At 39.8% G+C, this 14,231-nt stretch overlaps 1 protein-coding gene and 1 non-coding gene across 4 annotated transcripts in view; both read left to right on the plus strand.

The window, feature by feature from the left end:
• LAMA4 (laminin subunit alpha 4) overlaps positions 1-14,231 on the plus strand; it is a 149,007-nt gene that overhangs the window by 46,207 nt on the left and 88,569 nt on the right. For all 3 annotated transcript variants that reach the window (XM_050789044.1, XM_050789042.1, XM_050789045.1), the window contains exons 4-5: positions 1,506-1,630; positions 6,878-6,958. In XM_050789044.1, the coding sequence (XP_050645001.1) occupies positions 1,506-1,630; positions 6,878-6,958 (206 nt within the window). The remainder of the gene's footprint in view (positions 1-1,505; positions 1,631-6,877; positions 6,959-14,231) is intronic.
• LOC126953979 (U6 spliceosomal RNA) lies at positions 11,933-12,039 on the plus strand. Its single transcript, XR_007725449.1, has one exon. It is a non-coding gene; the product is annotated as a U6 spliceosomal RNA (small nuclear RNA).

Genomic DNA, 14,231 nt, shown 5'->3' on the forward strand with positions numbered 1-14,231 from the left:
TCTTCGGCAATACTGGAGAAGCAGTATAATATGGAAACTAACAATTTCACTTCTGGAGCCAGATTTCCTGAATTCAAATCTCGCTTTTGACACCTACATCTGACCTTGGGCAATTTACTGAATCTCTCTGGGCCTCCATCTCTTCAGATGTAAAATGGCGGAGGGTGGGATGGCGGGGGAAATAGGAGCCTATTTCAGGATTGTTGTGAGAATTAAGTCAGTTAATCCATATAAAATGTTTAGAGCAGAGCCTTGCTATTCTTTTATTCTGAACCTCAAATAAAGCATAAAGGCCAAAATAAGGAACTCAGAGTTCAGCCTACTGCTATTCCATCTTGCTTTCCCAAGGTTCCTCCACTGTTTTTAAAAAGTTGTTCTGTTGAAGCTCGTAGGCATCTGTGTGACTAAGGCAACTGCTCAAATAGGAGGGTGCTTCTTCAATGGCATTCTAATTCTAACAGTATAATTTTCCACTGCAACCCCAATTCAACCTTTATACACTCTGATGAAGGTAAAGATGAAAATGTAGAGCTAATGGCTTTGCCTTGAACCATCTAGTACAATCCCATAGAGGAAAGCTGTTTGTGTGTTAACTCACTGCCCCTTGTAGAAATTAATCCATCAGTTTGACAGTTACTGAGTGCCTACTTCATTCGAGTTAATGGCAATACGGTGCTAAAAGACACAGAGTTGGAGAGGGGTGATGAGGCTGAGAATAGATAATAGCACTACAATGTGGGTGGTGGAAAAGAAGGAAGGATTCTGAAAGGGAGAATTAGGATTTACTTTCAAGAGATTTTGCAGCCTAGTGTGATCTTGAATGATGAATGGCATTCCAGACAGAAGGGTCAGCCTGCTTTGTGCTTTTACTCCTATAATCCTTACTACAAGTGGAAAAATAGTGCAAAACAAAAACAACAAAAAAAACCTCCTTACTGTTTCTTATATGTCACTATCCAAGATACCAACCCATGAGCAGAATGCTCTTTATCTACCTTCTACTCCATTTATACTACAATCTGACACATTTTATCCTTCCAAGACCATAAATCCTTATTGTTCCCGTTGTCATGGGTAAATACCAGAAGGATGTTTTTGGGTTGGTTGGTTGGTTGGTTGGTTGGTTGGTTGGTTTCTCATTTCATATTCATTCAAAGTCAATAAGCTGATATTTCTGGAACATCCAGGATTTGATCATTCTGATTATCACTCTGAATTGAAATGAGTAACTGATGAATAATCTCCTCTGCACACAAACTCCAGAGTCCCTAGGCTGCTAGCACACACACAAAAGACCAGGAAAAATTCATTCACCACTTACCCACACTTTCTGGCATTGACAGGGGCCTGAGTGACTCCTCGTACTAATTAGTACTGCCACACACTGTCTGTGCTATCTGACCTGACGTCCCTTTTGCTTGAAAAAATATAGCATGATGCTTAGGTTTGCTGTCTCTAAAATTTCTTTTGCATCCTCATCAATCTTCTTGTCTTTTGTCTCATAGCATTGCCAGCGGAACACAACAGGAGAGCACTGTGAAAAATGTCTGGATGGTTATATCGGAGATTCCATCAGGGGAGCACCCCGATTCTGCCAGCTGTGCCCCTGTCCCCTGCCCCATTTGGCCAAGTAAGTCCTAAAGGAGGATGGTCTCTTCTAATGATCAGTCTATGTATTTTTTTATTTTGTTTTGTTTTGCCTTATCCAGAGTTCTGAAGCTTCTCCATAGGCAAAACCTCATATTGAGATGAGACTGGAAAAGATAGAGAAAAGGTTTCTCATCTAAATACACCACCTGGAAAACTTAAGCACTTACAATATAGATGATAGCTCTGTTCCCAAAATATTGGGGTACCTCATAAGGTCAATAAAGTCTCTTAAGTTTTATAAGCAAGGATAGTCTCATCTTTTCTTGACTATCCCTTGACCTAGAGCAATCACAACTGGTAATACCAACAGACTCATCATAATATCATATTTTCAGTACTATTGCCTCTTATGATTTTCATAAAGGAAACATTTCCCTGCATATGGCTTTTCACTCAGAATTAGAACACAGATCAACAGAATGCATGCTTTAGGCCAATCAGCTCACAGAAGATTTACAGGAACACTTTCTGGCTATATTTTGACCTGAGTGAGAAGTTAAAGGAAAGAGACATACATTTTAATGGAAATAATGGAATGTTTCCATAAATCCAGTAATGAAGTCATCACTGGCCATTTTACTCTCTTTAAAATGACAGAGTATGGAATTTAACAGGTATAGTGATACATGGTTTTCCAAATAACCAATTCTCTGACACCAACTGGGTGTCCTACAACCAGTTCGGTTCTGACACTAAGTTTCCACAGTCAGCACAGATCCCATAGGTTAAGAAATCAGTTCCACAAGATTGCCCCCATTACAAATGTCAGCCAAAAATGGGGTCCCCACGCTAGTTCACACTTCTTCCCAGAAGACCGCAAATTTGGGAAGGATCCCTCAACCTCTCCCCAGGTTTGACAATTCATTAAGATGACTCACAGAGTTTAGAAAAGTGCTATGCTTATGACTGTCAGTTTATTATAAAGGTTACAACTCCAAAAGAGCTACATGAAAGTGATGCATAGAGCAGGATATGGAGAGGTGGGAGCGAAGAAGGAGAGCGTGCAGAGACTCCATGCTCTCTGCTGGAGCACTGCACTCTCAGCACCTCCATGTGTCACCATCCAGAAGCCCCCCAAGCCTTGTTGCTCAGGAGTTTTTAATCAAAGTTTCATGTCATAGGTATGATTGGTCAAATCATTGGCCATTGGAAACTGAACTCAATCTCCAGCCTCTCTCTCCTCCCTAGAGGTTGGGGGTGGGGAGGGTTGAAATTCCCAACGTCTAATTACATGTTTATGTTTGGTTCCTTGGTGGTTCCTCTGGTCGTGGGCTCCCATTCTGAAGATATCTAGGGATCCACTGTGAGTCACCTCATTAGCATAAACTCAGATATGGTTAAAAGGTGGCTGTTATGAATAACAAAAGACAGTCTTTTCCCTCAGGAAATTCCAAGAATTACAGGAGTTCTGTGCCAGGAACCAGAGACAAAGGCTAAATACTGTGTTTTTTTTTTTTTTTTTATTATGCCACAAGTGGAAAGAGTAGCCAATCTAGGTTCATATTCATATTTTGACACATAATACCTGTGTGATCTCAGGCAAGTTACTTTCTCCCTAAATCTCCCTTTCCATGGGATTTGAAGTCAAGAAGCCTGGGTTCAGATCTTGGCTCCATTCCTTGGTTCATTTACCAGCCCCATATCTCAGATTTTCTCTTAGTACAGTAAGTCAAACTAGAAAGTACGGATCTGCATCATAGAGTTGTGAGGACTGGACGAGGATATGTGAGGAGCATTTGGGTTGGTGCCCTGAACGTGGAAAGGTATGAGGTAGATGTTGCCTTTCTTGAACACATACCGCTGTATTTTTACTAACACTTAGATTTTTCTTACTCAATGCCTGGCACTGTTCTAAGTGTTTGGATGTAATATTTATGTAATTGATAGCTGTTTTAAAGATTAAATGATACGCATAAAATGACTTTTAAAAATCTGAATGCTTACTACACACACACACTCACTCATATTCACACACTTACTGATAAACAGAAAAGAAAAAGAGAGATGGCAATCAGATTCCCCCGAAGTTTTTTCCTTACCTGAACACCAGTATCAACTAACATTTTACCTAATAGCTTGTGATGTATTCAAATACTACGACAAGTCTAACAGTCAGAGTAGTCAGACGTTTTTCAGCCCTATCCTTCTTTAGAAACTATTAAACCGCCTCAGACCTTGCTCTGTAATTTTTCATGTCTCATAGTATTAATAACGTGTGCAAAATGGATGGTACTCACAGTGAGGGTAGAAAATGCAAACATTAACTGTTCTGTTATTTTCACTCAAGTATGTCCTGATTTATGAGCTCCCTTCACTCCGTCTTGGTATAGTTTTTCATTGTTCATTAATATTCGGCTCTCAAGCATTAGTATTAATCACATCTGGTGAGATATTTAGCACAGTTCTCTTGCCATGGTGTATTTTGTTCAGACAGTAGCAGATGAATTAGGCAGGCAATCTCAGATGGTTCTTTCTAATTATGTTGTTCCACTTTTGCACTTTTCACCCTATTTGCATGACAAGACTTTCTTATCTAAATTACCTGGTCTTAGGATATGAGACCTTTAGAACATCATTCCCTATGGACTGAGAAGCCTTGTCTACATGCAATCATATATTTATTGAGCACTTATTATACACTAGTATAAAAACTGGTATTCAGTACTTTTTATGTGCCAGTCATGCACTAGTCGCTGGTGACACAGCAGTGAATAAAACAGTCAAAAAATCTCATCTTTATTGAGATAGGTCAAAATACAGCAGTGTTTTGAAACTCCTAGAGCAAATGACCCTTTACCTTTTGAATCACATTATCCAGTATGTTCGTTGAGCAAGAAGCATTTCTGAATGCTGTTAACTCTTTAAGAAATGAAGTCAAAAGTTGCCAACTGTGAAGTGAGTCTCCTTTCCTGAAAGAGGAAACCGTTTCCAAAGGCGTCAAGGCACCATGTCTGCCCATGATTTTTCTCTGTGTAAGTGGATCCAGGGTTCAAAGAAGCACTGAAGGGACTTAGAGAATGTGCTCTAAAGTTGGGTACATATTCACAAATATGAAAACTCAAGTCTCTAATAGTACAGATTCAAGGCTGAAAAACCTACTGAAAATGAAAATGAAATCAAAAGTATGTCACCTATAAGTAAATATTATGTCGGTGTAGGGAGGAATTAGTAAGGGTGTGAGAGACCAAGGGATTTTACAGATTTTTCTCTGTAATGACAACAGCTCTACTTCTTGAATCCCTTGCAGGGGAATCTGGCTGCAAAAAAGGAGAGGAGGGGTTAGTCTGTGATCATGGAACAGAACAAATTTTCTTGGGTTCTAAAAAGTTCTAACCTTTAATCTGGCCTTATTATTAACTTAGTTAGCTAATCTCAAATACTAATTAAATATCTTATCAAAAATCAAATGCCCATTGCCTCTTTCAGCTTTTTAAGGAATTCATATTGCTACTTTCTATAGAAATGGAAATTCCCGGACTTTTCAGAAAGGTGTCTAGTTTAGACTCTGAATTACACTTTGAAACATTCATGAAGCTGAGCCCACAGACGCAGGACTTGGATTTCCAGTTACAAGAAAGCAAGGAAATAATGCTTGAGGGGGTTAAGCAAACAAACAAAGGGCTGAGTCTATTTTTCTCTAAGTTCCTAAGGATTTTCTAAGAGCAAAAGACACCCTTCCACTGGAAATGGGCACCACAGTGGTTACAGTGGCTGAGAGAGACGCAGTGTTTTCCCTCCCCTAGCCAAAACCAGACAAAACATAAACAATCAATGCTGATGAGAAACAAAAATGAACCCTTGAGGGCTGGCCCTGCCTGCCGCTGAGTCTGCCTTCACCACAGAGACCAGTGGTCATGCCGTTGTTCTCAGGGACGATTTGCATAATGTCCATGTATTTATCTGGGGGTTGGCCAGACGTCCTCCATCTCTACCAGTAGCTATGGAAATTGCTCCAATTAAGGAAAATGTCATCTGTTTGAAACAGCAGGACATCAGCTACAGGCGGATGACTCCAGATGCCCCTAGCAGATGTTGCATCCTTCAAGCGTGGGCGGGCTGCTGGGTGGAACACCTTCAAAGAAAGATGGAAGTGGGGGTTCCTGCTCTGGACTCTTAACTGACCGTGGTTCTTTAAGTAGGCTAAGAAATCAGAACAAGCACAATAAAGGGTAAAAGGGGAAAGAAATGTAATTTTGTTGGAATGTTTTTATCAAACTGTTAGAGAAAATAAATTGTGGGTGTTGCCTTTCACTGAGAAGCACATACTGTTTTCTGACTGATTTTAGAAGTGTCTTCAAATAAATAAACACATCTGTTTGCTTTCCTCCAAACACCATTAGGGTAAGAAATGCTGATACATAAAGGAACAAGAGAGCAACGGGTCACACTTTATTGGTTGTACAGTACCAAAGCCAAAGCTAATTTAAAAGTCCTTAAAATTTTACACACACACACACACACACACACACACACCCCTATGCCCCACACAATTCATGTGTCTATGAAGAATTTTCCAAACACGTGGAGACCATAACCCCATTTCCCTTGCCTTAATAATGAGGAGACTTATTTATTCCACTAAACCAATATTTTTGTTACTTTTTTGTCCTGTGTCCTAATTTTTATTACCTTTAAAAAAAAAAGGAAGAAGAAGGAAGAGAGAGGGTTCCATGGGATAAAATCCTTTTATGGTGGGTCCTATGTTTTGCTACAGTACTTGACTGGGACTTTCATCAGCTCAGCCAGTCTCAGCACCCTCATTGCCAATGTCTAAAGTACACATGAAAGAAATTAAAATTCTGTGGAGATTATGTAGTTTAGAACTGGTTCCTTCCCTTTAAAACTGGACAAGTTCTAGTGCAGAAAAAAAGGGGAAACTTTTAAATGACTACACAGACAGTGATGGAAATAAAAGGGGATTCTCCTATAAATCCAAAATTGCAGGTAGAATTTGATTATTTCCAGCTTTGGAATACATGTTTTGGACTTGTCCTTGAAATATACATATAGGACCTGGGAAACGGCCCCACCAACGAGTGACATTTTCTTTTGGGGCCTGCTGGCCTAACCTTTCCTGCAAGGTAAATGCTTGCAAGTTTACATAAAGAAAATGATTACACCCATTAGAACTTAAATGGGACCATCATAGAGGTAATCCGATAAACAGTTAAGACAGTCTCTTCGGTGTTGTATGGAATTGACATCTAATATTTGCTTCCAATTTTAGTTTTGCAGAATCCTGCTATAGGAAAAATGGAGCTGTTCGGTGCATTTGTAAAGAAAATTATGCTGGACCTAACTGTGAAAGGTAAGCCAATAAAATTCTCTATTTTCCGTGTAGGTCAAAGGAAGCTTTCTGTTTCTCACACTCAACAGCTCTGCCATACTCCCATTTGGCTGGTCCTGAAGGAGATGCTTAAGTGTGGTTGAAGGACGCATTTCAAAACCCCTTAGGGAAGCTTCTCCCAAATCCCATCCCCCAGATACAGCAAATAACAATATGCTTCCTAGAGCTTCAGGCCAGGGCCACATCTCAGCATAAGCACACAGGGAAAAAGGAAATTGAGGACATGTGTTTTGAAAAGACTCTCTAGATGATTTTGGTAGTACTCTTTTCTCTCTCCATCATTGAGGAATACTACTAAAATGAGTGTTCCTCAAAAAAGAGTGAGGTTTCCTCAGTAAATAAAATGTGAATTACCTTTTGTCAATAGAGCAATAAATTAGAAAAAAAAACCCACAAAGCTATTATTTTGCCCATTCTTTATACCAGCTTTATACTATACTAAAAAGTAAACAAATTCCACAGGAGTTTGGGTTTTCTGGATCCCTGGCTGGTATTTACATATGACATTCTTTTCTTTTTTCTTTCTTTTTTTTTTTTTTTGATTATATTTTAAGTTCTGCGATACATGTGCAGAACGTGCCAGTTTGTTACATAGGTATACATGTTCTATGGTGTTTTGCTGCACCCATCAACCTGTCATCCACATTAGGTATTTCTCCTAATGCTATCCCTCCCCTTGCCCCCTAACCCCTGACAGGCCCTGGTGTGTGATGTTCCCTTCCGAAGAACATGTGGTGTTTGGTTTTCTGTTCCTGTGTTAGTTTGTTGAGAATGATGGTTTCCAGCTTCATCCACGTCCCTGCAGGACACAAACTCATCCTTTTTTATGACTGCATAATATTCCATGGTGTATATGTGCCACATGTTCTTTATCCAGTCTATCATTGATGGGCATTTGGGTTAGTTCCAAGTCTTTGCTATTGTGAATAGTGCTGCAATAAACATGTGTGTGCATGTGTCTTTATAGTAGAATGATTTATAATCCTTTGGGTATATGCCCAGTAATGGGATTGCTGGGTCAAATGGTAATTCCGGTTCTAGATCATTGAGGAATGGCCACACTGTCTTCCCAATGGTTGAACTAATTTACACTTCCACCAACAGTGCAAAAGCGTTCCTATTTCTCCACATCCTCTCCAGCACCTGTTGTTACCTGACTTTTTAATGATCGCCATTCTAACTGGCGTGAGATGGTATCTCATTGTGGTTTTGATTTGCATTTCTCTAATGACCAGTGATGATGAGGTTTTTTTCATATGTTTGTTGGCCGCATAAATGTCTTCTTTTGAAAAGCACATGACACTGTTTTCTAAACTGCTCTGGGCTTTGTTCATGTAAGAAAGGCCTTCTCCGCAGAGCTCGAGAGGCTTTCCACTGAATGACTCCTGGTAAGATATTTCCCATTCCCTCCACCTGCCAGCTGCTCACAGTGTTGTAAGATAAAATTACTTTTGCTAAAAGAGTCTCTCAGACAGGTTTTCTTGTTTTTAACAGAAATGCCATTAGCATTGGCCTCACCATTGTGTTTAGGCAGCTAAATGATGTGTAGTGCCCTAGAGACAGAGAAGGAAGAGGCAAGCAGAACTAGTCAAGCACCCAGTCCCTCATTTGCAGGCCCTCAACAGCACAGACAGGCTCACAAACTCAACCTGGGGCTCAAAATGTAAACTTTAAATTATAAGCAATCTCACTTCCAAAGAAAACACCCTCTATCTCTCAAAAAGTGGGTCTGAAACTCAAAAAAAAAGGCCACAGTATCTGTGATACAGAGAAAAATCTTTGCACTTGGAAGGTATTATTATTATGATTATTAAATGTGCAAACTGTGGATAATTATTTCACTAAAGGGTTGTGGACTTTTTAAAATGTATTTATTTATTGCCATAAGAGGGAAAGTGAGCTTAGGGCCCACATAAATTTCATCTCTTAGGAGGGACTGACAGAGATGATCAATTACATTGGGTTGATTAATATTTGTGACACACTTATCCTATATTTCCTTACTTGGGGACACAGGAATAGGAGGCACCTGATCTACTTATTTTCTGGCTCACAGGAGGTCTGCGGCAGTTGTTAATCAGCCAGGATGGAGCTTTTTCTCCTCAGTATCTGAGGTTAAATTCAGTTTAGTTTGATAATGACTAAGCAGTATTGCTAATGGGTGTTCGATGGCCCCCATGGGGAGAGTTAATGGCCTTAGATAGAGCCCTGCTGACCAGATGCAAAGCTCCCAGAAGTGAAATCGCCTGGACCCTAAGGGCACAGTCCTGTAAAATCACACAGGGGTGCAGAGAAGGGTTCTGTCATCCCAAACCCTCAACAGGACAGCATGCCCACCTCTGACAAGAAATTACAGATAATAAATGCCTCAGCCCACATAGGAGGCTCATGAGCTCTGCCATTACCCAGTAAGACTGGGTCAGATCTGCGACTGGAGTGGTAGGCTCCAGACAAGAGCAATAGTCTGGCAAGTGAAAGTAGAGTATTGAAAAGAAGAGATTTGTGCATCAGCCTGGCTAGTGTGAGTCTCAGTTCCACCACTTTGTGACCTACGCGGGCAAGTTCTTTGACCTCTCCAAGTGCCAATTTCCACTTGTACGGAACGGAGAAAATAAAGTTACCCATCTCGTAAAACTGTTATGAGATAATAACGTAAAGTTTTTAATATGGGACCTGGCACTGAATAAATGCTCAGTAAGAATTAGCAGGTGACAGTATGAGTCATGGTGGTCATTGTCCAACTTCTGCCACTGCCGAATGTGTTCCTGGGACACGTTGGCTCATTTCCCTGAGTCCCAGTTTCTTAGCTAGAAATTATGGTTCTGAGCTAAATAGTGCCACTGATTAATGGTCACTTATGTCCTTATTGCATTACATTCTTCATCTGTCATCTTCACAGCCACCTTAGAAAAGGTTGTATTTTGTCATCTTGCAGATGAGGACACTGAGCCAGAAAGGCTTCATCTTCCAAATGGTGGTGGCCTTTGCTGCTTTTTATTTGTGTTTGACCCTGGGAATAAGAGGAGGATTTCTGCTTGAACAGCCAAGCTCTTAAGTTGCCTGAGTTAACCTTTGCCTAATCTGTGTTTTCAATGTATTTGTGAATTTGAACCTCTCCAAAAGAGCTTTTCTAAATATGCAGCTGATTTGTATGGATATCTGTTTTAAACACAGGTAATAATTAGTCCAAACCAAGAACATACTAGTTCTTTTTGCACTTTAGAGATCGTTGAGTCTGTCTCCGGGAAAACTTTGGATTCCTGAGCCCTCCCCAACTGCCCTTCACCACCCACTGAAAAAGAATATCCAGGGCGCAGGCCCAGGACCTGTATTTTGACTTCCCATTGGATTCTCATGCACCAGGACTCTTACTGCTTTGTGAACTAGTGCTCTACATTGACCTTCAATACCACACTCTCATACCAGGGACGTATTTCTCAAACCGTGACTTAAGAATGTTGGTTGTCCTCGGAAATGAAGGTTTGTGAGTTCTCGGTGAATATTTTCCCAATTTTATGTTTAATTTTAACAATAACTTTAAGGAAAACATTCATTGAAACACGTTCTGGACTTTCTGCTGTGTCATGTTATAAGAGAAGATCTCCCTCAGTGCTGGGAGAAAATAATAGAGGTGACAGTGTGTCAATGACACATTGCAGACAATTGGAAGTCAAGTGGCATGACATCAAGGCAAACTGTAAAACTAAAGATTCCAAAATGAAAATTGGTGAGACACATAAGTTGTCACATGGCACATGGCTGGATTTGCATGCTGAACGCAGGCAGTCTCTACCACATCATTTTGCAAGTGGACATTTGGTTACAAGACAACATCAATTATTGTATTGAATTAATGTGAATCTGAAACTGATTAGTTTCATAGTTTTATTTATGTTGCATTTGAAAATTTATTTTGGTTTTCAAGACATGTAAAAACCATAGACACAAGGAGTTTCTACCTAGCTTCATGTTTGAAATATTTAAAGATAATTCAAGCTAACACTGGAAGGGGTATTATATGAAAATGTTTTTCCTTTTAAAAGAATCCATGTTATGTGCAAATTTGCAAAACATTGGTCTAAAACATAAAGCATGTTTTACTTACTCTGCCTCTTACACTACTGGGTAAAAAACAGCTCAAGCACACCCACCTGCCTTAACAATTAGGTCCATGAGTGTTGGCCTGCTCTGGGCCCTACCTGTTTTTCCTCCTTAAAGACCTTCTCCCACCTCACACTTTAAACCCCCCATGTTGGACATGCTACTCCCCAAATCCGCCAGATCAGCTGGCAAGTTTTCCACATTGTATTGTATTTAAACCATGATCATGATGATAAAAATAATAACATTTATTAGGTACTTACTGGGGGATGTGTCAGACACTGTTGTAAAAACTTTACAGACAATGATTTAAGCCCCAAAAGCCCCCAAAATCCTCTGGGATACCATTTTCATCCTTATTTACAGAGGAAGAAATGCGACATAATTTAAGTCACTTGCTCAAAATCACACAATGGCTTCTTTATCTGTCTGTGAAACCATGAGCTGCTTGACAGATGCAGTATCATATCCCTCCTCTGTCTATTCCTCCCCCAGCACAGTATCTGGCATGTTGAAGGCCTCAGTTGTTTTTATTTAAGTAAAAATGATTTTTTCTCAATAAGAAATAACAACAGCACTTTTCATGTTCCTTTAAAAAAGGTACTATGTAGTGACAAGAGTCAGTCATTCCTTGCCCTGTTTTACCCCCAACCTCCCACCCCATTTCAGGAAAATGGAAAGGGTGACCCAGAGTTGACTGAGTCTGGCTGAATAGAGATTGCACATGGAAGTTGTCTTCTGATACAAATAATTGTAAAATGCACAAGCCTTGTAGAGTTTTGCAATTCTCATTCTCATCCCAGTAGGAACAACTAAGAACATTTTGAAGATGAGGTGCTCCCTTGGGCAGCATATATACTAAAATTGGAGTAACCCAGAGAAGATTAGCATGGCCTCTGTGCAAGGATGACGTGCAGAATCGTGAAGCAGCCCACATTTTTTATCCCACATGTTCTCCCACATATGAGGGAGCTAAAAAAAATTAGCTCATAGAAGTAGAGAGAATAATTCTGATTATTAGAGGCTGAGAAAGGTGGCAGGTGGTAAGTGATGGGGGGAAGGCTAGGGAAATGCTGGTTAACAGACACAAACTTACAGCTAGAAATAAGTTGTAGCTTTCTACAGCATTCTAGGGTGAATATAGTTAATCATTTAGTTTCTGTTTTCCAAAAACTAGAAAAGAGGATTCTGAATGTTCACAATACACAGAAATGATAAATGTTCTAGGTGATGAGATATTAATTCCCTTGATTTGATCATTATACATTGTATACATGTATGGGAATATCACTCTGTATCCCATAAATGTGTATCATTACATGTCAACTAAAAAATAAAAGGGAAAAAAATCCTTGTTCAGGACTCACCAGCTTCACCTGCCCCCAGATATATAATATATAGTAGTGTGTGTAGTGTGTGTGTGTGTGTATACTTAGTTCATTTGAAAAGTAAGATGAGGAACCTGAGACTCTGAGCCAGAAATGACTTAATCTAACATCACACAATTGGGTTAGCAATAAATCCAAAACTAAAACCCAGGACCCTCAACGTTCAATACCATTTTCAGTCATATGATCTCAATACCTCAGTATGCACACTGCCTCCCATAGCAGCTTTAATAGTATACTTTCATGCGTCAAACTTGGTGGTGGAGTGAGAAACATGCTAAGACTACATGATAATTGATATGTGAGTCTTGTTGCTTAAGGATCAGGAGAAAAGGATGGGGCAAATTAAAGCAAATCCAAAGTGACTGAAACCCCTAACAGGAAAGGCAGTACACAGTATCATCAGAGATGAAGATGATAATCATGATGATTTCAATGATGGCCTTGATGATGGAAAAGAAGAATAAGGAAGAAGAACAAGAGAAAACTAACATTTATTGAGGTTTACTGTGATGCGGGGATTTAGTCTAATCCTCTCTGAAGACATCAAGTTTTTCACACTTAAGCCCTGTATTTGCATAGAGTTCTTATGATTCCGTACTCTCTAGCTTGCCCAACTCCTGAATTCTTGTCCTGTGACCCTGAATAGGTTACATACGTTTTCCTAGCCTTATCTCTCAGTCTTTCATAAAGAAGTGGAGAGCATTTACATGGCACCTACTTTGCAACAAGTGCTTTTTTTTTTCTTTTTCATGTCATTTTGTTTAATCCCAATGACAGCTACAGAGTGACATCCCTCCCAGAAAGATTTCTGAGCCACCTAGCCCAGGAGTTTGAGCACTCTTGATAAAGACTTTCAGTGCCAGTTTTAGAGCCCAGGGAGGAGGAGCAGAAGAGAAAGAGAAAGGGCGGGCGGAGTGGGAGAGCTTCAAACATTCCTGAAACAAAGTTTTTGGTCAAAATAATGTTTTTTTCTAAACAAAGTATCTTTTGGTTGTCCATTTTGCCCAAATAATATAATCACTAACCAAAATGGCAAAGTTTCATATGCCACAATCCTTTCATTTGAGCTATAAACTTATCAGTTCTATTTTCCCTGGATGGATCAAGTCATTAATAGACTAGAAATGAGATTATGGAAGAAAAAATAGGATCAGGCTACAGGGCACCAGGGCTCCAACGCTGACTCTAAACTCAAATACTGGTGCTTTTGTGTCTTTGTTGTTAGTTCTTTGAGGGCAGGCTTGGGCACTTTTATAATCATTACTTTATTAATTAGTTCATTCTTTAATGCTAGACTGCTGGAGTGGAAAGAACATTAAGCCTGGAGTCCCACAGAGGTTTGAGCTATGCAGCAATGAACAAGTCATTTAGCTTCTCTGCCTTCTAGCTTTCTTATCTATAAAAGTAGGGGTTTGTCAGGAACTATCATAAGTAAACTTTTGTATGCTCATTTTGTTAAATCCATAGGGTCCAGAGTTTTGACTACAACTTCAGAGTTATAGTCAAACTCTGAACCTACCACCAGAAGATGTTCTTGAGACTCAGAGTAACTCAAAATAGGTTTCCACTGTGATTGAGATTCCAACTTACAGAATAGAAAATTTGAGTTTTCTCTTGTAAAAGACCAGGGGACCTCCTATGGAAAGCACATGCAGTGGAATTAAATGGAAAGAAAGTTACCGGCATCTGACTTCTATGAGCTTGGGCAAGCCCCTTCCCTCCCAGACCTTAAGATTCCCAGC

The sequence above is a fragment of the Macaca thibetana genome, chromosome 4 (assembly GCF_024542745.1).
Source record: "Macaca thibetana thibetana isolate TM-01 chromosome 4, ASM2454274v1, whole genome shotgun sequence".
Taxonomy (NCBI): Eukaryota; Metazoa; Chordata; class Mammalia; order Primates; family Cercopithecidae; genus Macaca; species Macaca thibetana.